This window comes from Pristiophorus japonicus, chromosome 2 (assembly GCF_044704955.1).
Source record: "Pristiophorus japonicus isolate sPriJap1 chromosome 2, sPriJap1.hap1, whole genome shotgun sequence".
NCBI classification, from domain to species: Eukaryota; Metazoa; Chordata; class Chondrichthyes; family Pristiophoridae; genus Pristiophorus; species Pristiophorus japonicus.
The window spans coordinates 150598923-150623901 of NC_091978.1; the positions used below are offsets into that span (position 1 = coordinate 150598923).

Sequence of the window (24979 nt, forward strand, 5' to 3'; positions counted from 1 at the left end):
GATTAGATGCAGGAAGAATGTTCCTGATGTTGGGGAACATAAGAACATAAGAACATAAGAATTAGGAATAGGAGTAGGCCATCTAGCCCCTCGAGCCTGCTCCGCCATTCAAAAAGATCATGGCTGATCTGGCCGTGGACTCAGCTCCACTTACCTGCCCGCTCCCCATAACCCTTAATTCCCTTATTGGTTAAAAATCTATTTATCTGTGATTTGAATACATTCAATGAGCTGGCCTCAACTGCTTCCTTGGGCAGAGAATTCCACAGATTCACAACCCTCTGGGAGAAGAAATTCCTTCTCAAGTCGGTTTTAAAGTGGCTCCTCCGTATTTTGAGGCTGTGCCCCCTAGTTCTAATCTCCCCGACCAGTGGAAACAACCTCTCTGCCTCTATCTTGTCTATCCCTTTCATTATTTTAAATGTTTCTATAAGATCACCCCTCATCCTTCTGAACTCCAACGAGTAAAGACCCAGTCTACTCAATCTATCATCATAAGGTAACCCCCTCATCTCCGGAATCAGCCGAGTGAATCGTCTCTGTACCCCCTCCAAAGCTAGTATATCCATCCTTAAGTAAGGTGACCAAAACTGCACGCAGTACTCCAGGTGCGGCCTCACGAATACCCTGTACAGTTGCAGCAGGACCTCCCTGCTTTTGTACTCCATCCCTCTCGCAATGAAGGCCAACATTCCATTCGCCTTCCTGATTACTTGCTGCACCTGCAAACTAACTTTTTGGGATTCATGCACAAGGACCCCCAGGTCCCTCTGCACCGCAGCATGTTGTAATTTCTCCCCATTCAAATAATATTCCCTTTTACTGTTTTTTTCCCCCAAGGTGGATGACCTCACATTTTCCGACATTGTATTCCATCTGCCAAACCTTAGCCCATTCGCTTAACCTATCTAAATCTCTTTGCAGCCTCTCCGTGTCCTCTGCAAAACCCGCTTTCCCACTAATCTTTGTGTCATCTGCAAATTTTGTTACACTACACTCTGTCCCCTCTTCCAGGTCATCTATGTATATTGTAAACAGTTGTGGTCCCAGCACCGATCCCTGTGGCACACCACTAACCACCGATTTCCAACCCGAAAAGAACCCATTTATCCCGACTCTCTGCTTTCTGTTAGCCAGCCAATTCTCGATCCATGCTAATACATTTCCTCTGACTTCGCGTACCTTTATCTTCTGCAGTAACCTTTTGTGTGGCACCTTATCGAATGCCTTTTGGAAATCTAAATACACCACATCCATCGGTACACCTCTATCCACCATACTCGTTATATCCTCAAAGAATTCCAGTAAATTAGTTAAACATGATTTCCCCTTCATGAATCCATGTTGCGTCTGCTTGATTGCACTATTCCTATCTAGATGTCCCGCTATTTCTTCCTTAATGATAGCTTCAAGCATTTTCCCCACTACAGATGTTAAACTAACCGGCCTATAGTTACCTGCCTTTTGTCTGCCCCCTTTTTGTAAACAGAGGCGTTACATTAGCTGCTTTCCAATCCGCTGGTACCTCCCCAGAGTCCAGAGAATTTTGGTAGATGATAACGAATGCGTCTGCTATAACTTCCGCCATCTCTTTTAATACCCTGGGATGCATTTCATCCGGACCAGGGGACTTGTCTACCTTGAGTCCCATTAGCCGATCCAGCACTAACCCCCTAGTGACAGTGATTGTCTCAAGGTCTTCGCTTCCCACATTCCAGTGACCAGCAATATTTGGCGTGGTTTTTGTGTCCAGAACCAGGGGACGTAGTCTAAGGATAAGGGGTAAGCCATTTAGGACTGAGATGAGGAGAAACTTCTTCACTCAGAGAGTTGTTAACCTGTGGAATTCCCGACTGCAAAGAGTTGCTGATGCCAGTTGATTAGATATATTCAAGAGAAAGAGTTAGATATGGCCCTTACGGCTAAATGGATCAAAGGGTATGGAGAGAAAGCAGGAAAGGGGTACTGAGGTGAACATTCAGCCATGATCTTATTGAATGGTGGTGCAGGCTTGAGGGGCTGAATAGCCAACTCCTGCACCTATTTCCTATGTTTCTATGTTACTCACTGCAGCCATGGTGCACTGGTGGTGGAAGGAGTGAATGTTTAAGGTGATGGATGTGGTGCCAATCAAGCGGGCTGCTTTGTCCTGAATGGTGTCGAGCTTCTTGAGTGCTGTTGGAGCTGCACTCATCCAGACACGTGGAGATTCTTTAATCACACTCCTGACTTGTGCCTTGTAGTTGGTGAAAATGCTTTGGAGTCAGGCAGTGAGACACTCGTCACAGAGTACCCAGCCTCTGACCTGCTTTTGTAGCCACACTATTTATGTGCCTGGTCCAGTAAGGTTTCTGGTCAATAGTGACCCCGGGATGCTGATGGTGGGGGGATCTGGTGATGGTAAAGACATTGAATGTCAAGGGGCGGTGGTTAGACTCTCTCTTATTGGAGATAGTCATTGTCTGGCACTTAAGTGATGCGAATGTAACTTAGAAACATAGAAAATAGTGCAGGAGAAGGCCATTCGGCCCTTCGAGCCTGCACCGCCATTCAATAAGATCATGGCTGATCATTCCTTCAGTACCCCTTTCCTGCTTTCTCTCCATACCCCTTGATCCCCTTAACCATAAGAGCCATATCTAACTCCCTCTTGAACATATCCAGTGAACTGGCATCAACAACTCTCTGCGGCAGGGAATTCCACAGGTTAACAACTCTGAGTGAAGAAGTTTTTCCTCATCTCAGTCCTAAATGGCCTACCCCTTATCCTAAGACTATGTCCCCTGGTTCTGGACTTCCCCAACATCGGGAACATTCTTCCCGCATCTAACCTGTCCAGTCCCGTCAGAAACTTGTATCTTTCTATGAGATCCCCTCTCATCCTTCTAAACTCCAGTGAATAAAGGCCCAGTTGATCCGGTCTCTCCTCATATGACAGCCCAGCCATTCCTGGAATCAGCCTGGTGAACCTTCGCTGCACTCCCTCAATAGCAAGAACGTTCTTCCTCAGACTCGGAGACCAAAACTGAACACAATATTCCAGGTGAGGACTCACTAAGGCCGTGTACAACTGCAGTAAGACCTCCCTGCTTCTATATTCAAATCCCCTAGCTATGAAGGCCAACATACCATTTGCTTTCTTTACCACCTGCTGTACCTCCGTGCCCACTTTCAGTGACGGATGAACCATGACACCCAGGTCTCGTTGTACCTCCCCCTTTTCCTAGTCTGCCGCCATTCAGATAATATTCTGCCTTCGTGTTTTTGTCCCCAAAATGGATAACCTCACATTTATCCACATTATACTGCATCTGCCATGCATTTGCCCACTCACCTAACCCGTCCAAGTCACCCTGCAGCCTCTTAGCGTCCTCCTCACAGCTCACACCGCCACCCAGTTTAGTGTCATCTGCAAACTTGGAGATATTACACTCTATTCCTTCATCCAAATCGTTAATGTATATTGCAAAGAGCTAGGATCCCAGCACTGAGTTCTGCGGCACTCCACTAGTCACTGCCCTACCATTCTGAAAAGGACCCATTTATTCCGACTCTCTGCTTCCTGTCTGTCAACCAGTTCCCTATCCACATCAGTCTATTACCCCCAATACCACGTGCTTTGATTTTGCACAACAATCTCTTGTGCGGGACCTTGTCAAAAGCCTTCTGGAAGTCCAAATACACCACATCCACTGGTTCTCCCTTGTCCACTCTGCTAGTTACATCCTCAAAAAATTCCAGAAGATTCGTCAAGAATGATTTCCCTTTCATAAATCCATACTGACTTGGTCCGATCCAGTCACCGCTTTCCAAATGCGCTGCTATTTCGTCCTTCATGATCGATTCTAACATTTTCCCCACTACTGATGTCAAGCTAACCGGTCTATAATTACCCGATTTCTCTCTCCCTCCTTTTTAAAAAAGTGGTGTTACATTAGCTACCCTCCAGTCCATGGGAACTGATCCATAGTCGATAGACTGTTGGAAAATGATCACCAATGCATCCACTATTTCTAGGGCCACCTCCTTAAGTACTCTGGGATGCTGACTATCAGGCCCCGAGGATTTATCGGCCTTCAATCCCATCAATTTCCCTAACCCAATTTCCCGCCTAATAAGGATATCCTTCAGTTCCTCCTTTTCACTCGACCCACTGTCCCCTAGTACCTTCGGAAGGTTATTTGTATCTTCCTTCGTGAAGACAGAACCTAAGTATTGGTTCAATTGGTCTGCCATTTCTTTGTTCCCCATTATAAATTCACCTGAATCCGACTGCAAGTGACCTACGTTTGTCTTTAGTAATCTTTTTCTCTTTGGATATTTATAGAAGCTTTTGCAGTCAGTTTTTATATTCCCTGCAAGCTTCCTCTCGTACTCTATTTTCCCCCTCTTAATTCAACCCTTCGTCATCCTCTGTTGAATTCTAAATTTCTCCCAGTCCTCAGGTTTGTTGCTTTTTCTAGCCAATTTCTATGCCTCTTCCTTGGCTTTAACACTATCCTTAATTTCCTTTGTTAGCCATGGTTGAGCCACCTTCCCAGTTTTATTTTTATTCCAGACAGGGATGTACATTTGCTGAAGTTCATCCATGTGATCTTTAAATGTTTGCCATTGCTTATCCACCGTCAACCCTTTTAGTATCGTTTGCCAGTCTATTCTAGCCAATTCACGCCTCATACCGTCGAAGTTACCTTTCCTAAAGTTCAGGACCCTAGTTTCCGAATTAACTTTGTCACCCTTCATCTTAATAAGGAATTCTACCATATTATGGTCACTTTTCCCCAAGGGGCCTCGCACAACAAGGTTGCTAATTAGTTCCTTCTCATTACACAATACCCAGTCTAGGATGGCCAGCTCCCTGGTTGGTTCCTCGACATATTGGTCTGGAAAACCATCCCTAATACACTCCAGGAAATCCTCCTCCACCACATTGCTACCAGTTAGGTTCGCCCAATCAATGTGTAGATTAAAGTCTCCCATGATTACTGCTGTACCTTTATTGCACACATCCCTTATTTCTTGTTTGATGCTGTCCCCAACCTCACTACTACTGTTTGGTGGTCTATACACAACAGCCATTCGCAATTTCTGCCCTTTGGAGTTCCGCAGCTCCACCCATACCGATTCCACATCATCCAAGCTAATGTCCTTCCTTACAATTGCATTGATTTCATCTTTAACCAGCAACGCCACCCCGCCTCCTTTTCCTTTCTGTCTATCCTTCCTAAATGCTGAATACCTTTGGATGTTGAGTTCCCAGCCTTGGTCCCCCTGGAGCCATGTCTCCGTGATGCCAATCACATCATATCCGTTAATTGCTATCTGCGCAGTTAATTCATCCACCTTATTCCGAATACTCCTCGCATTGAGGCACAGAGCCTTCAGGCTTGTCTTTTTAACACCCTTTGTCCTTTTAGAGTTTTGCTGTACAGTGGCCCTTTTTGTTCTTTTTCTTGGGTTTCTCTGCCCTCCACTTTTCCTCATCTCCTTTCTGTCTTTTGCTTTTGTCTCCTTTTTGTTTCCCTCTGTCTCCCTGCATTGGTTCCCATCCCCCTGCCATATTAGTTTAACTCCTCCCCAACAGCACTAGCAAACACTCCCCTGAGGATATTGGTTCCGGTCCTGCCCAGGTGCAGACCGTCTGGTTTGTACTGATCCCACCTCCCCCAGAACCGGTTCCAATGTCCCAGGAATTTGAATCCCTCCCTTCTGCACCACTCCTCAAGCCACGTACTCATCTGAGCTATCCTGCGATTCCTATTCTGACTAGCACGTGGCACTGGTAGCAATCCTGATATTACTACTTTTGAGGTCCTACTTTTTAATTTAGCTCCTAGCTCCCTAAATTCGCCTCGTAGGACCTCATCCCGTTTTTTACCTATGTCATTGGTACCTATATGCACCACGCCAACTGGCTGTTCACCCTCCCTTTTCGGAATGTTATGCCCCGCTCCGAGACATCCTTGACCCTTGCACCAGGGAGGCAACATTCCATCCTGGAGTCTCGGTTGCGGCCGCAGAAACGCCTATCTGTTCCCCTTACAATTGAATCCCCTATCACTATCGCTCTCCCACTCATTTCCCTGCCCTCCTGTGCAGCAGAGCCAGCCACGGTGCCATGAACTTGGCTGCTGCTGCTCCCCCCTGATGAGTCATCCCCCTCAACAGTACTCAAAGCGGTGTATCTGTTTTGCAGGGGGATGACCGCAGGAGATCCCTGCACTACCTTCCTGTTGGTCTTCCATTCCCTATCTGGCTGTGTAACCTTTACCTGCAGTAAGACCAACTCACTAAACGTGCTAGTCACGTCATTCTCAGCATCTTGCTACTTATCAGCCCAAGCCTGAATGTTGTCCAGGTCTTGCTGCATGCTGGCATGGACTGCTTCATTATGTGAGAATTTGCGAATGGAACTGAACACTGTGAAATCACCAGCGAACATCCCTACTTCTAATCTTATGATGGAGGGAAGGTCATTGATGAAGAAGCTGAAGATGTTTGGGCATAAGATATTGCTCTGAGGACCTTCTGTAGCAATATCCTGGGGCTGAGATGATTGGCCTCCAGCAACCACAACCATCTTCCTTTGTGCAAGGTATGACTCCAGCCAGTGGAGAGTTTCCCTCCGATTCCCATTGACTTCAATTTTACTCGGGTTCCTTGATGCCACACTCGGTCAAATGTCGTCTTGATGTCAAGGGCAGTCAATCTCACCTTACCTCTGGAATTCAGCTCTTTGGTCTAGACCAAGGCTGTAATGAAGTCCTGGAACTGAGTGGTCCTGCCCAACCCAAACTGAGCATTAGTGAACAGGTTATTGCTGACTAAGTGCCACTTGATAGCACTGTCGATGACACCTTCCATCACTGTGCTGATGATCGAGAGTAGACTAATGGGGTGTTAATTGGCCGGATTGGATTTGTCTTGTTTTTTGTGGACAGGACATATCTGAGCAGTTTTCCACATTGTCAGGTAGATGCCAGTGTTATGGGCCCAAGTTTCCACACGATAAAAAACGGGCGCCCCTCCGAGCTGGGCGCCCGTTTTTCACGCCTAAAACGGCGCCTAAAAAAAAAATAATCGCGATTCTGGAGCGTTCTGCAGCTCCTTGTCTGCCTGGCGCGGCGCCCAGGGGGGCGGAGCCTACACTCGCGCCAATTTTGTAAGTGGGAGGGGGCGGGTACTATTTAAATTAGTTTTTTTCCTGCCGGCAACGCTGCGCGTGCGCGTTGGAGCGTTCGCGCATGCTCAGTGTGAAAAAAACATTGGCACTCGGCTATTTTTGTAGTTCTTTGTAGCTGTTTAATTTTTGAACATTTTTTTAATAAAAGCACATTGCCATCAGCATTTGCAGCCTTCTCACTGTCTCCTCCCCCCCCCCCCCCCACCGCGAGAAGAACGGGCGCCTCCTAGCCCCCCGCGGGAAGAACGGGCGCCTCTCCCCCCCCCCCCCCCGCGGGAAAGAACGGGCGCCTCCTCTCCTCTCCCCTCCCCTCCCCCCCCCCCCCCCCCCGCGGGAAGAACGGGCGCCTCAGGCTGACTGCAGAATTCTCCGTGCCTGAAACACTTTCACACAGGTAGGAAGATGGTTTATTTAATCTTTTCTTTGCTTATAAATGTTTATTCAGGTTGGATTTATTTGTATAATATTTGTATAAGTATAAATAAGTATTTATTGCAGAATTTAATGAGTTCCCTCCCCCCACCCCTCGTTCTGGACGCCTAATTTATAACCTGCGCCTGATTTTTTAATGTGTAGAACAGGTTTTTTCAGTTCTACAAAAATCTTCACTTGCTCCATTCTACTTTAGTTTGGAGTACGTTTTCACTGTGGAAACTTTGAAATCAGGCGTCAGTGGCCGGACACGCCCCCTTTTGAAGAAAAAATTCTGTTCCAAAGTAGAACTGTTCTACCTGACTAGAACTGCAGAAAAAAAATGTGGAGAATTGCGATTTCTAAGATAGTCTGTTCTCCACCAGTTGCTCCTAAAAATCAGGCGCAAATCATGTGGAAACTTGGGCCCTATAGCTGTACAGGAACTGCATGGCTAGAGGCGCAGCTAGCTCTTGAGCATAAGTCTTCAGCATGTCAGCCGGGATGTTGTCGGGGCCCATAGCCTTTGCTGTATCCACTGTGCTCAGCCAGTTCTTGATATCATGTGGGGTGAATCGTATTGGCTGAAAACTGGCATCTGTGATGGTGGGACCTCATGAGGAGGCTGATATGGATCATCCACTCAGCACTTCTGGCTGAAGGTGGTTGCAAATGTTTCAGCCTTGTCTTTTGCTCTCGCGTGCTGGGCTCCGCCACCATTGAGGTTGCGGATGTTCATGGAGCCTCCTCCTCCCGTTAATTGTTTAAGTATCCAGCAACATTCAAGACTGGATGTGGCCAGACTGCAGAGTTTTGATCTGATCTGTTGGTTGTGGGATTGCTTAGCTCTGTCTATATCATGCTGCTTCCGCTGTTTAGCATGCATCATTATCAGACCGTCTTAATTTTGTGAATTCTGAACAAATTTAAATCCGAGACTGGCTGAAAGTTTCCCGCAATAAATCACAAGCCGCAGAAAGTTTTCATTAATGTTGGTGCCAAGCACGTTGATAAATCTAATTGCATTACTTACTCAGATGATATTGAGTGCTTGTCTCCCAAAAGGTTATGTGGTCGAGACAAATGTGCCCCATCTACATCGTCCGAGTCTGCCTGATGTTATGAATAAAACACAAAGTAACTTTATTAAACTCCATGTCATTCTATGCAAAGTAATTTTAATATACTGCAAGTCATTCTATTTAAAGTAACATTAGTAGACAAGTCATTCTATTTAAAGTTATTTTAATATACAAGCCATTCTACTTAAAGTAACTATAATATACTACAAGTCTTTCTATTTGACAAACATATCTGGAATAAAAGAACAAAACATAACTTAAATAAAATTCCAACTTTATTTGTATTTTGGGGATTTAATTAAATATTTACCCATATTTAGTCCGCAGCAACTAAGCCTAGTTTATACAGCTGTATCGTCACTTTCAATTCTAAAGCAATTGCAGCTAACAAGGATATGGGCCATAATCTTACTGAACTAAGAAAATGCTGCAGTGGTCCATTTTGACTGAAAATCTATCAGAACACATTAGATTGAGGGTCAATATTGCTTAAAGTCTTGTTTTCATTGCAATATCTTCCTATAGAACCTACTGCTGCTGACCATGAAGAAAGCTGCTCACAAAGATCTCGCAATCTCTGTGGCGAAAACATAAGGTTTCTTGACGTTAAATTGATTGTAGCGCTGTCAAAAAGGTACCCCAGAGCGATGCAGCAGTGACATTATCGAGCTGTCTAAGCAGCCAATCACACTGAAGAATTCTCAGAGACAGCAAACCAGGAAATAAAATTCACTGATTCAATTCAATTTAAAAAATGTTTTTATCGAGTGCAAAATAAAGATCCAGGTCCAGCACGGTTGTAACGGCATTAAAACCCCAGTTACACCTATTCCAACAAGGCTTAACTTTTAATGGGGTGTTTAACAACACAATTAGATCGGAAAAGTTCAAGTTACTGATTGCCGGCTATGGAGAGTCACACAGCCCAGCCGTAAATGACTAACCGCAACTTCAAGATTTCCACGTTTCTGTGCATGCGCTAAATCCTGAAGTTATGGTCAGTTTCAAAGGGATAATGACCACGAACGCTGACACTTTGCCATCATTATCACTGCAAAATCCAGGCCGATATAGTGGACTTTCTTTTGTTTTGATATTATCTATTTGCGTTACCATTAGTCACTTAAATAAAAAAGTTTAGTTATTAAAAACTACTGATGCTTTGTATTTAGGTAAACCAAAGCAATTGATTTCACTTAGATCAGTGGTGAATTTCTTGAGTGTGTTCAGGATAGTTTTCTGCAATTATATGTCCTAGAACCAACAAGAGAGCAGGCCATATTAGATTTAGTAATGAGTAATGAGCCAGATTTAGTTAACAGCTTAACAGCACATGAACATTTACCTAATAGCGATCGTATTATGATCGAGTTCAATGTAGTGTTTGAAAGGGAGAAACACAAAACAGCTACTAAGATTCTAAATTTAGGTAAGGCTCACTTCAATGTGATGGGACAGAGACTGTCCACAGTAAACTGGGCAAATCTGTTAATAGGTAAAATGACAGAAGGGAGGTGTTCAAACAATAATTTGTGATACAGAACCAGTTTATACCCCTAAGGGGTAAGAGCCCTAAATGCCTAAATAAAACGACCATGGACGTCTAAAGAGGTAGGGATAACATAAAACTAAAAGAAAAAGCATACAAAAATGCAAAAACTAGCATATATCCTGACAACTGGGAGAGGTACAAAGAACAACAAAAGGTGACAAAACATATAGGAAGAGCTACAAAAACGGAGTATGAAACGAAACATGCAAGGGATATAAAGATCATTGCAAATTGCTTTTTTTTTTACAATTACATTAAGAAAAGAGGGTGGTCAGGAACAACATGGACTCCTTGAAAACTGAGAATGGTGATATTGTAAATGAAAATAAGGAAATGGCGGAGATGTTGAATAATTACTTTGCATCAGTATTTACAGTAGAGGTAGAGAATAGCATGCCGGACATTCCAAGGAAACTAATATTGAATTAGGGAAAGGGAATCAATAAAATTAACATAAGCAAAATAGCAGTAATGAAGAAAATAATGGCACTAAAGAGTGACAAATCCCCAGGACCAGATGCTTTCCATCCCAGGGTTTTAAAGGAAGTAGGTGAGAGCATTGCAGATGCCCTAACTATAATCTTCCAAAGTTCTCACGATTTGGGTACCATTCCTTTAGATTGGAAAATTGCGCATATCACTCTGCTATTTAAGAAAGGCGAGAGGGAGAAACCAGGGAATTATAGACCAGTTAGCCTCGCATTTGTTGGGAAATTACTGGAGTCTATAATTAAGGATAGAGTGACTGAACACCTTGAAAACTTTCAGCTGATCAGAGAGAGCCAGCAAGGATTTGTAAAGGGTAGGTCATGCCTGACGAACCTGATTGAATTTTTTGAAGAGGTGACTGAAGTAGTAGACAGGGGAATATCGATGGCTGTTATTTATACAGACTTTCACTAGGGATTTGATAAAGTCCCTCATAAGAGTCTGTTAGCTAAATTTGAAGTTCATGGAATTGAAGGCAAGTTATTGACCTGGTTAGGAGATTGGCTGAGCAGTAGGAAACAGAGAGTAGAGATAATGGGCAGGTAATCTAAGTGGCAGGGTGTGACTAGAGGTTTCCTGTAAGAATCTGTGTTGGGGCCTCAACTATTCACCGTATTTATTAACAACTTAGATGATGGGATAGAATGCCATATATCCAAGTTTACCAATGACACAGACATAGGCAACATTGTAAGCAGTGTAGGTGAAAGCATAAAATTACGAAGAGATATTAATAGATGAAGCAAATGAGCAAACTGTGGCAAATGGACGTCAATCTAGGCAAATGTGAGGTCATCCACTTTGGACCTAAAAAGGATAGAACAGAGAACATTCTAAATGGTGAAAAGTTAGAAAGCGTGGCAGTCCAAGGAGACTTGGGTATCCATGTACATAGATCATTAAAATGTCATGAACAGGTACAGAAAATAATCAGAAAGGCTAATGGAAGGCTGTCCTTTATATCTAGAGGACTAGAATACAAGGCAGTAGAAGTTATGCTGCAGCTATACAAAACCCTGGTTCAATCTCACACGCTGAACTGTGAGCAGTTCTCAGCACCACACCTTAGGAAGGATATATTGGCCTTGGAGGGAGTGCAGCATAGCTTTACTAGAATGATACCTGGACTCAAAGAATTACATTATGAGGAGAGATTACACAAACTAGGGTTGTATTCCCTGGAATTTAGAAAATTAAGGGGTGATTTGATCGAAGTGTTCAAGATATTAAGGGGACCAGATAGGGTAGATACACAGAAACTATTCCTGCTGGTTGGGGAGACTAGGATTAGGAGGCATATTCTAAAAATTAAGAGCCAGGCCCCTTCAGGAGTGAAGTTAGGAAATACTTCTACACTCAAAGGATGCTAGAAGTTTGGAACTCTCTTCCGCAAACGGCAATTGATGCTAGGTCAACCATTCATTTTAAATCTGATAGAGATTTTTGTTAACCAAAGGTATTGAGGATATGGGGCAAAGAATATGGAGTTAGGTCACATAGCAGCTATGATCTCATTGAATTGTGGAACAGACTCGAGGGGCTAAATGGCCTACTCCTGCTCCTAAGTTCCTATCAATACATGTCAATTTGAATCAAAGAGAAACATGAATATGCTCTTGTGAACTGCTTTACTTTTCCCTTAGTATTCTTAATAAATGTATCATTTTTCTTATTAAACCAAATTAATATTCTTATACCTAAATTAATATAACCCAACATAATTTGACAAAACGTATGTGAAATGCACTTTAAACAGCAAATTCACATGCAGATATGCATAGTCTATCACAGGTTTGTTGCAATATTTAGGGACCAGTGAAAAATTGAATATGAAAAACTGAGAAAACAGAGTACAATTTGCTGAGTTTCATTAGCAACTACTGTCACACACGCTGCTGTGATAGATGATAAAATATAATTGTGGTACATGTTATTTATAGAACAAATGGATCCATTAGTGACGAATTAGAAGTCAGACCATAAGCTGTATTTTTTATCACACCAGGACACATTGACTACAAAATTTATCCAGTAAGTGCTAAGGAAGTATAATTTCTATACTATATTAATACATTTCATTATTTTCTTTTGACCCCTTACACCATTCCATACTGAAGAGAGCAGACAGAAAACCTGTCTTCAAGCAACAGACAATGCTGCTCTTGAGAAAGGAGGTGCAGGTCCTCAGATTTGGTCACATTCTGAATAGAGGAGAAGTGCTTCCTGCCCCATTCTGTTCAACCCTTTATGAGCCAGTTTTTGATCACTTCCATTGACTCAGTTTAGAAAGGAACACCTTCAGCAGATGCAGCTGAATGGATGGGGGTGGGGTGTCAGTGGGGGGAGAGAGAGGAGTTTAAAGAGGAAATTGAAAGAAAAATAAAACAGCGGATGCTGGACTTAAAGAGGAGTTTGATAGTAGAGGGAAGGAGTCTAATGTTATCTTTGCCATCCAGGATTATCCTACAGTAGTGGCCAATTTTGGCAGACGAGAGTGAGGCCTGGAAGAACTTGATGTGATCAAGCCAGGTCTGACAATGAATGGTTGAGCCAGTTGTATGCCAGGTACACTCAAGTTTTCACCCTTGAACATGAGGGAGTGAAGATGGAGGCCCTATCATGGGGAAATGACCAGGACTGGGGATGGTGATGGTTTGGCGGAGCATTGAAGGTGGAGGTGAGAGAGTGATCAAGCAAATCAACAACTGCAGAGGTAGCCCAATGGCTATTTGTTTGAGAGTGTGGTTGTAAGTTGTAAACTTGGGGAAAGTTTTTCAATGGGTGGATGTAGAAAGAACTAGAGTTCAAGGAGGGTTGGTAAATGTGGGTGATAAAGGATTCAAAAAAGTGGTTGGCAAGAGCTTGAATAGTGATCGAGACCACTGGATTTGGTGAGGATGAAGGACATGCCATCGATATGGGTATGGGAGTTTATATGGAGGAGAAAGGGCAAGGGGAGCGGAGATTAAGATTGAAATGACCAAGGATAGAGTTATTCGGTGCAGTGCCAGACATTTTACATTTAACGTACCAATAGATTAAGCTACACAGTCTGCCACAAGTTCATCAAAAAACAGATCGAGCTTGTACGTAATCATATGGTTTAAGAGTTTTGGGCAGATTAAATTTTAATGTGCTGCATACGGAAACTGACATAAGCATAAAGTTGCTAACACTTTGTATTCCCCTTTCCAATTATTTTTAACTGCTGGTGTATAATCAGTTTTGATGTCTCTGCTGAACTTCCAGTAAAGCTTTATTATTCAAGAGAATGATTACATGGCACTATCTTTATTGACGAGCAATGCAATTTTAATGGTTTCAGACAACTTGCATAATACAAAGGAAATGCATTAAGTCCATAAATGACTAAACCACTACATTCCATTTTAAACTTAAATGGAATGTATTAAACTGTTGAAGTAAATTCCTTGTTGCATTAATTATTTTAACTATGTTCTGAAAAATGTAGATGTACTGTAACAAAAGTAAAAAACAGTTTTCAACAATCATATAGCTTACTTATCTATCACAGCCATACTGGTGGTTGTAATTTTCAAAAAGGGTCACAGTCTCAGAATAAGGGGTCTGCCATTTAGGACTAAGATGAGGAGAAATTTTTTCACTCAAAGGGTTGTGATGCTTTGGAATTCTCTTCTCTAGAGGGCAGTGGAAGCTCAGTTGTTGAGTATATTTAAGACAGAAATCAATAGAATTTTGGATATTAAGGAAATCAAGGGATATGAAGATCGTGCAGGAAGGTGGAGTTGAGGTAGAAATACAATAACCCATTTGGGTCATTGTCTCACAAAACATCAATATGATAAAAATAATGCATGGCTATCCTCCCTCCTCATACATAAATGTGGCATCTCTTTCCACAGCAATAGATTTACTTATGTAGTATAAAAAGGTCATACCACTACAGATCCTGGTAAGGCTGGACTCTGTTGTAGCTTGAAGAATTTGCTAATGAAGTCTTGTTCAGCCAAACACAGGGGCTCTAGCTCACTTAGGACCTGCTCAAAAATCTGCATAAAAGGAAACAATGATTAATACCAGACCATCAAGTTGTATCTTATCTACAACGGGATCCAATGCTAAACCAATAAAATCATAAAATGCCATAAGCTATTGCATGAAGGTGCTCAACACTTTATGTTAGCAAACTTTTGTGTACTTTTAAAGCCAGAATCTTCAGGACATTTATCACTCTCCTGCTCGCAAAATTTCCAAGTAGAAAGCTGTTTCATCTGCATCATTCAAACGTCACTGATATATTTATAAGTGCTACCCTTGCAAGTTACATGCAATTTCCTATGTTACAACAGCGACTACACTTCGAAAGTACTTAATTGGTTGTAAAGCACTTTGGGACTGTAAGGGGGTAGAGTATTGTAAGGGGGTAAGTATTGTAAGGGGGTAAGTATTGTCGCCAAAGTGGAAGCAGACAGACAGATAAAGTGGATACTGAAGGTAGTGAATTGAAATGACACATAAAATGGTCCAGATTAAAGGGCTTATCAGTATTAGGAGGTTGTGAGGAGTCGGGAGTTCCTCCACCTCATGGTAAGGATTGTAATATATCACCAATTGACAGACTGCATGTAAAACCCGCTTATGTATGTAAAGCTTGCATATAAAACTCACTTACAAATGGGTTTTTGGAGCAAGGCTAAGAAGCAAAGCTGAATGGTAAATGAACCATCAACTGTGCTGAACTTTGGTGCAGACTGATAGAGAATGGAAACTTACATATTCAGTACAGAACAACACCTACCAAGGACAGTGGGCTGTCTGGAAACATAGATTGTAGCAGCAGCTGCACCCATGGGAATGAGATAGTTTTGACTGGAGCTCTCGGGAAAGGGATAAGAAACCAGGTGCATGGGAACGAGATAGCAAACCCTTGGAAGCAAGGTTAATCAACACGTCATGAGAAACTGAGGCAAAGTTAACACTGTTGAACAACACATTCCAGCAGGTTGACATGTGATGGGAGATGGACAGGTTGGGAAACCACTCAGCATCCAGTCTGATAAGGGTCTATGAATCAATGAAGCTCCGTTGATAAGCTGTAGGCCAATCGGTGGTCATAGAAGTTTTGTAGAAGGGTCACACACCTCGAAAAGCTGTATAACTGTGCATGTAAAAAGCCTTGTATTTTGAAGGTTCATTCCTGAACTCTTCCCTTGCATGCTTGAACCGAGGTTTCGTCTGAGTGATTCCGTGGTCGCTATACGGGCAGGCGTCGACTCCTTATATCAGGGAGCCCACCTTGAAGAAGAGAAGTCTTCTTTTTACCCCAACAGGGACATTGTGGTTGTGAAAGGCACTATATAAATGCAAGTTCTTTCTTTCTTTTTGATGCCAACGTATGAGCTTTTAAATCTAACTTTGTACTTCGCATAGGTCCTACAGAGTGGTACAAGTATGTGAAGTGGCTGGCTGTTGCAATTCCTATAGAAGCCTCTGGGACTGAGCTTCCATGAGATGGACATGCTATAGATTGCATCTCTTGTGTGGCTGCATGGGCAGCACGGTCCTTTCATCACAAGTGAAGGCATTGGGAAGGACTGCTGAGTGGGCCCCAGTGTGCTGTTACCCTAACAGAGAACAGACCCATTCCTACTATTTCACTAGTTCTGTCTCCACTGATCGGCACGAAGCCAGATGTAATGATACCAATAAGATCAGTGAAGCCCCACGAGATGCTTGTCTGCAACGCAGTCCCAATTGCTTGACTGACAAATACACAGCACTCACAAATATGGCACCCCGGGCTGCCATGGACTGCCCTTTGCTGCCACGTTCCATTTAATAGCATGTGCCTTTATTTTACAAAAAAACCTTTTATGTGCTACCGTACCAAATTATTATAGGTATTATATTTGCAAAGGACCTGCTCAATAGCCACAATGCATGTTTGGCAAGTTTTATTGTACATTTTTACAATTACACTGTGATAGATTCACAATCAGAGCTGGAAACGATATCCCTCTGGAAAATTCAGCATAAACTATTCATAACAACTGGATAGACTGTAGTGACCACCCCACACAGCAACAAAGTTAGATGACGGAGGGCTTGCTGGTTTGGAATCAGTAATTTTTTTATCTGGCTATATACAATACCGGCACTGGGTACCATCTAATATATTTTGCACCATCACTCCTTCCAATATAAGTACAAGTATTCAAAACTCAAGTCTTGAAGAAAAAGATTAATAAATCTGTTTAGACACCTTAAAATCAAGAACAAAAAATGCTGGAAATATTCTGCAGGTCAGGTAGCATTTGTCGAGAGAGAAACAAGAGTTAATGTTTCAGGTCGTTGGCCTTTCATCACATTAACTGTTTCTCTTTCCACAGATGCTGCCTGACCTGCTGAGTATTTCCAGCATTTTGTGTTTATATTTCAGATTTCCAGCATCCACAGTTTCTTGCTTTTGATAAAATCAAGGACTATGCTTAACAGATTTTGTTTTAAAGAATCTAGCTTGTTTATTTTATTTAATTCATTCTTAGCAACCTGGTGCTCTTTAAATAGTATATGAACTGAGCATCATTATTTTCTCTTTTATTAATAGGGATCACAGTATGAAGCTGGTGGGAAATCTGAATCCGGGACTGAAAGTAAAGGCTAGATAATATATGGAATGCTTTTTACCAACATTACCTAAAAAAACTTCAACAGCAGCATCTAATAACAGCTTTTTAATTACATGCATATTTTCATTTTCTAATAATAAAAGCACATGGATGCTTGCATCTTGGAGCAAACATTACACAAAGTATAAAATAACTGCCAAAAAGCTGAACATTTGTACCTCTATATTACTCAACTAATTAAGATATTTACCTTATCAAACTTAGTTCTATCAGCCACATCGAGGTCTGAAGCAGACATGTTTCCCATATCCAGCAGTGAAGATGACTGAGATCGGCGATTTCCTGATCCCTGAACAGATAGTTTGTTTAGGCTGGAGGTGGAACCAGTAAGTTTTCCAGAACTTCCATGAAGACCTGCAGTTCAATAAATCTAAATCAACGACAGCAACTTCCAATCACATTACTGGGGTCCCAAATTGTATGGTATGGTTAGGGAATCAGATCTTTAATAAAAATCAAACATTTCATTTAAAGTCTGAGAGGAGAATTCAGTTTTATAACTGGTAATATCGTGAATGATTGTTCATTATCAACTACATGTTTGCATATATTTTTGAGGGATAATCTTAAAAATAATCTCCTTGGTGAAATGCAAGAAACTAAGTAGTCCAAGACAATATTAGTTTTCGTAAAGGAGAGTTTACTTACACAGTTCTAAAAATATATTAATTGTGTCACTAAACCCAAAAGCACAAGAAAAGTCAGAGTTGAGAAAAGGCCATTCAGCCTATCGAAACTCACCTATAGAGTTTAACAACTGTCTCATTATGACATCTAATTATATTTTGAATAACCCCAATGCTTTTAAATTTAGTAACCTGGTTGGCAGATTATTCTTAATATTTATCACTCTGAGTAAAGAAGATTCTCTAGATACCCATTCTAAATTTTACCTTGCACTAATTTATATTTACGTCCTCTGGATCTACTTTCTTTTGTCTACTCTGAAGTAATAATTTGGATTTATCTTTCCCACGCATTACTTTCCCATTAGATCTGTCCTTAAATTATAATTTTTGTCCATGACTTTTTGCGTCACATTCATTATTAGAAAAAAAGCAGTTAAAACATTGAATTCAAATAAAACAAAATTACACACATTCATATACAATCTACTCTTAATGCAAAGTTAATTCAAATGATCTGATAAAACAATTTTAGCATTATTTTCCCACCTTGCTGTTACTTTCTTTGCTTAATTCAAAAAATTGCATAATTCACATTTTTAGTGCAAAATGACTGTGGATTAGGTATTAACTATACATGAGGGCAAGGGTTATGTCCAGAGGGCAAGGGTTATGTCCAAGAACCTTTTGGCTTGAACCCAAGTTTGCTTTACTATCGGTGGCCAGCTTTTATTCCCTGAAACTGTACTTGACAGCTTATTTGAAAAAATTTAAGTCAGTGAGAGACATCATCTTGAAAAATGTCAAGCCATACTCAGCTTACATCTGCTAGGTATCCGTTTGAAATAGAAAGTTTTGCTGCCTCAATCCTCTGATCCCTAAAAAATATATTTTATGCCATGTGAAACTGTACAACATTAAAGGATGGTAAAATCTACCTTTAATGTTGTCATGTTCAGTATAAACACAGAAAGAAAAGGAGTAGCCCACTGACATTCTGGATGTAAATAACTTAGAGCAAAGATCTCCTGGACTTTTAGACCAGGGTTAAACAATGTACCAAAGCACCCACAGATTCACACTCTGTGTAAAAGAGTCATTTCTTGTCTTAAGTATGAAAGCAATATTTACATCACCTGCTTTTCTCCTAATGTAATTCAGCCTTTACATCCAAACAGAAGACAAACATCACCCCGTAGTGTTCCTTCTGAAGTCCCATACAAACATGTGGCTTATCCCAGATTCTGCTGTATACAAGGCCCTATTCTAGGAAACCCCGTGTTTTTGAATGAGGCAACAATAAAGACAAGTTGCTGTGGCAAGTACGAAATACATATAAATATGAACCTCAAAATAAAGAGAGGGAGAACGGAAAAGATGGTAGGAGGGCAACTTTGCACATGGAGGTCGAGGCATCGCCAAAGAAAGAATACAATATCAAATACAAAAGGGACATGGTGCAATGGATTAGCACTGCACCCCTTCATCCTGGGTTGAGAATTCAACCCACATTGATGGGGTTACTATCTCTTCCCAATGACTATAATGGTTCTATATGTTTGGGCAGGCTCAACCCAGTTCTCCATGGGTGTGGGCAAAACACCAAAAAATTCCATAGAACTGAAGACACTGTAATTGCACGTTGAAGTTATCTACAGCTAATTTTAGGAATAGTGCTTTAAATGGGATTATGCAGCTTTAATAGTATTATGGTTTAGCATCAAAAATGCAAAAACAATTTTCAAATTGATTTGTCACAAGTCTCTGCAGGATTGAAATACATTAGACATACGGTTCCTAAAAAATGCTGACTTTCCAGTGGGACAGTTTTATACTGGTTAATTCCCATTTTGTGCATACTTTTGTGACCACAGCATAGCCTTACTGACCTCAACTCATTAACTACAAGACAGATTATGATGATTTTGTTAAGATTATGATTTCACTGTATTACATACTGATGTATTTACCAGTACCAAAGAACTCTCATTAATACTTCACTTTCACCCAGCCCAAATATTAACTATTATACCAAAAGCAAAATGGAAACTTCTACTGTATTTATATTTGGTTTAAAATAAAGAATCTTTCATGACTCCAGGATGTCCCAAAGCACTTCACACCCAATGAAGTTCTTTTAAAGTGTAGTCACTGTTGTAATATAGAATAATGTGGCAGCCAATTTGAGCACAGAAATGTCCTACAAATAACAATGAGACAAATGGCCAGATAATCTGTTTTAGTGATGCTTTAGTGATGTTGGTTGAGAGATAAATATTGGGCAGGATCTGGAATAGAGCCATCAGATCTTTTACATCCATCCAAAAGGACAGATGAGGCCTTGGCGTAATGTTTCGTCCTGAAGACGGCACCGCCAACAGTGCAGCACTCGAGCTAAAGATTGAGTTACAGTACATGGACGACGCCTGCGTCTATGCACATACAGAGGCTGAACTCCAGGACATAGTTGATGTATTTACTGAGGCGTACGAAAGCATGGGCCTTACGCTAAACATCAGTAAGACAAAGGTCCTCCACCAGCCTGTCCTCACCCCACAGCACTGACCCCAGTCATCAAAATCCACGGCGCGGCCCTGGACAATGTGGACCACTTCCCATATCTCGGGAGCCTTCTATCAACAAGAGCAGGCATTGACGAGATCCAACACCGCTTCCAGTGCACCAGTGCAGCCAGAGTGTTTGAAGACCAGGCCCTCAAATCTGCCACCAAGCTCATGGTTTACAGGGCTGTAGTAATACCCGCCCTCCTGTATGGCTCAGAAACATGGACCATGTACAGACACACCTCAAGTCGCTGGAGAAATATCACCAACCATGTCTCCGCAAGATCCTACAAATCCCCTGGGAGGATAGACGCACCGACATTAGCGTCCTCGACCAGGCCAAATCCCCAGCATCAAAGCACTGACCACATTTGATCAGCTCCGCTGGGCAGGCCACATAGTTCACATGCCAGACACGAGACTCCTAAAGCAAGTGCTCTACTTGGAACTCCTTCACAGCAAACGGACCAAAGGTGGGCAGCGGAAATGTTACAAGGCCACCCGCAAAGCCTCCCTGATAAAGTACAGCATCCCCACTGACACGGAGTCCCTGGCCAAAGACTGCCCTAAGTGGAGGAAGCGCATCCGGGAGGGCGCTGAGCACCTCGAATCTCATTGCCGAGAGCATGCAGAAATAAAACGCAGGCAGCGGAAAGAGCGTGTGGCAAACCAGTCCCACCCACCCCTTCCCTCAATGATTATCTGTCCCACCTGTGGCAGAGACTGTAGTTCTTGTATTGGACTGTTAAGCCACCTAAGAACTCATGTTAAGAGTGGAAGCAAGTCTTCCTCGATTCCGAGGGACTGTCTATGACGACGCCCTCAGAACTGCGCAGGAGTGTCAGCATAGATTACGTGCTCAAGTCTCTGGAGTGGAGCTTGAACCCGCAACCTTCTGACTCAGAGATCAGTGTACTACGGCTGAGCCAAGGCTGATATTTTTAGTAGAAAAAGGTAAGGTAAGCACTTCTGTTAAGTATATGAAAAGGACATCTGGAAATTTTCCATAAAAACAAAAACAATTGGGATAGCAGAGATACTTATGTGCTCAGTGACAAATACTGTGCAATGGAACATTTCCCATTTTTGAACCCATTATTAATGACAAAATTGACATCTTTTGTTTGATGTCATAAAATATTTATAGTTTCTCTAGTAAGGGGAAGGGTACCACTTTAAAATGATTACTGTAGACTTGGTTTCCCTGCATCTGCAGTATTTTGCTTTTGATTCCTCTGTTGGACAGGAATCAACAATCGTGTGTCTGGACTACTATGGTGGGGGGAGGGGGGAGGAGAGGGGCAGGGTCAGTCTGTAATTCGCTAGGGAACATGTGCACAATCACTCAACTGTTTCAATTATCTATTCAATCACTCAGGCCTATGGCAGGATAATACCTAGATGCCCATGACTCTTAAACCATTCCTAATATCTAGGCTTTCAGAGACTGTTCTGAAAAAAAATGATTCAGCCAGATACAACTATATCTTTTGATTGACAAATGACAATCTCGAATTCTTGTGAAACTTGAACTTAAGTAACCTAGTTCTCATGGCAGGGATTGGCAGTTCCATATCCAGGAAGAGAAATATATTTCAATAGCCTTTGCTAATTCAGCAGTTCTTCTGTCTCTACCCTTGTGAAAGTGAACACAATAAAGCTCCATGGAGTGGATGCAACCTCAAGTATACGTTTTATATTACAGACACTGGTTACAGCTGCTACACAGAGACTTTTATCCTATAAATTAGGGCAGGATTAAAATTATGTTCAAAGACATGAAAGCAGTCCTTTGGTCACTCCAGTAAGTCTTTATCTGAAATATTTTCTTTTTCTGGAGTTTAAAGTTTGGGCAAGTGACAGGAGCATTACTGCTCAACCAGACACTATCTGTATTAGCCAAAAACCATGTTATAACCCTTTAACTCTGAAAACATCCAGCTATTTATCATTAGAAAAAATGTTGTGTCCAAAAGACCCAGAAAAGCTCAATGTAAGTAATGAACCAACTCATGAAATATTCAAAATACAAACACAAAGGTTTTTAAACAAAAAAAATCCTTTAATAAAGTAATCAAACAAGATTGTTCAAATTAAAAAGATTAATTTTCTGTCTAATTCAATATTATGGCAATGACATTGTGATCCAAACTGCACTTAAATCTCTAATTGTGAACCTGCAAGGAAATCACCGATTATGGGGCTCAATTTTCCCCAAAGCTGTTTTTTGGCGTACTTGAAGAGTTACGCCTGTTTTTTTGGGGCCCAAATACGGCAAAAAAAATCATCCAACTTTCCCCATTTGAATTGTTCATTCTGGCGCCGCCTTGCCTGTCCTTTAGCTTTGGGGGTGGAGCCTAAGATCTGCGGCAAAAAGATCGGGTTGCCAGGGTAACAAGGGACACTGCGGGCTGAGGCTGGAAAGTGATACAGACAACACATTCTGGCCAGCTCACAGCAACCTGCACAAGCACCTTGCACATTGCAGCAGCATTTCATCATTAAATTATTAAAGTGTTTATGCTAAAAGTCTATCCCCCTCCCACCACCCCCCTCCACTCCCTTCCCGGTGCCGTTCCTAACCCTGGCCGTAGGGCCTCCCCCTCCCGATGCCAGTTGTCGCTGCTAGTCCTGGCCAACGGGCCTCTCCCTCCCGGTGCTGGCTGCTAGCCCTGGCCGAAAAGCCTCCCCTTCCCGATGCCGGTTGCCACTGCTACCTTGGCCAAAGGGCCTTCCTCCTCCCGATACCGCTGCTAGTCCTGGCTGAAGAGCCTCCCTCCTCCCGATGCCTGTTGCCGCTGCTAGCCCTGGCCGAAGGGCCTTCCCCTCCCGATGCCGATTGCCACTACTAGCCCTGGCCTAAAGGCTTCCCTCCCCTGCCGGTGTCGGTTGCCGCTCCTAACCTTGGCCGAAAGGCCTCCCCCACCTCTCCCTCTCTGCTGCTGCTGTCCGGGCCGTGGAACTGTATCTGCTGCACTGATTCTCTTACCTGTGCCGATTTTGTTAACTGCCCAGAAGGTTTTTCCAGAGTGGTCATATACGCCGTCCTAAGAAAAATTAGAGTAAATCGGAGCTGGCCAAACTTGCTTAAATGGCCAGAATTGATGCGGGTGGCATTGAGGTAAAAAAATCGTAGCCGAAAAAAAATCGTACCCAAGTGAATTACACTAGTGCAGAAACTTTGGGGAGACTTAGAGATTTTAATTTACTCCAAAAAAAACGGTGCAGGCCAAAAAAATGGCACAGATAATTGGGGAAAATTGAGCTCATTGTTTGTACAAAACATAACTTTCAAAATTTATCAGTGAACTACTTAACTTCTGAACTGTACCATAGCCAATAGATATTTAGAAAATTAAAAAAAAAATTAAACTATTTTTGGTGTTTTTATTTTCATTGAGGTGATAAATTTAGTGTTGGGAAATACAATCCTTTCTTATTTTGGGCACTCAATGTCACCAGAAACATACCCAAGTAATGTACGGTACAGAATAAATATAAAGCAAAGCACCATTGCCTCTGCCCCAGCAATGTACCCAACATTCAAAAGAAGGAGCAAGCCTTTGGCTTAATGCTAGTATCCCTGTCTCTAAGCTAGAAGGTGCAGAGTTTCCACCCCACTCCAGACAGTTCTAGAGACCAGAGCTCCACCTCTGAATTCTGGATTGGCATCCAGCGTGATACTCATGTCCGGTGAGTGTGGGAGCCCATAAAACCCTCCCGCCTATAGGATTTTTGGCTGGTATAAAGATGGTTATGTCCTGTCAAGAGTGTTAATCAGCCTGCAAATTCTTCCGCTACTTGTCACCATTGCAATGGAAGTGTGTGAAGATACGGAAACAACCTTCAAGAGAAAATCCCCATATGCAGCAGAGTAACATTCTTTCCCACACCACCTGGTGCCAACTTAGGGCCCATGCTTACTGGGAGCTGCATTGAGATTGCCCGTTTCATGTAGTATTTTGCAAGCAACACAAGAGAGGAAACTTCCATCCATCAACCTGTTCTAGATTCAAACCGAGGTCCCAATAATGAAATGAAAATATGATCACCTATTTTACATTTTCCTAGTGTTATGTATTTAACCCTTGGCAACCTGTATCACACCACCACCAGAGGGCGTACCTGTTGGAGTCCCAAGGAATCCCAGCGTCCCTTGGGAGCACAGTATATAAGCAGGCCACCCACGCGGTACCTGCACTCTGGAGTCTAATTAAAGGAGCTAAGGTCACACTTACTCATTCCTTACAGTACCCGGGTTCATCCTTTATTTTGAGCGTAATAATTGGCGACGAGATAACGAACAACCGAGCGAAAATGCAAAGAACAGTTGGTATCCTGGAGAAGTTCTCAGAAGGGGATGATTGGGAGGCCTCCGTGCAGAGACTCAACCAATACTTC

The 24979-nt window shown here is 42.3% G+C and overlaps 1 protein-coding gene across 7 annotated transcripts in view; it reads right to left on the reverse strand.

The window, feature by feature from the left end:
• Positions 1 to 24979, reverse strand: part of exoc1 (exocyst complex component 1) — a 136508-nt gene that overhangs the window by 15311 nt on the left and 96218 nt on the right. For all 7 annotated transcript variants that reach the window (XM_070869931.1, XM_070869927.1, XM_070869916.1 and 4 more), the window contains 3 exons: positions 17579 to 17742; positions 14638 to 14748; positions 8628 to 8707 (listed from right to left, as the gene is read on the reverse strand). In XM_070869931.1, coding sequence (XP_070726032.1) covers positions 8628 to 8707; positions 14638 to 14748; positions 17579 to 17742 — 355 coding nt within the window. The remainder of the gene's footprint in view (positions 1 to 8627; positions 8708 to 14637; positions 14749 to 17578; positions 17743 to 24979) is intronic.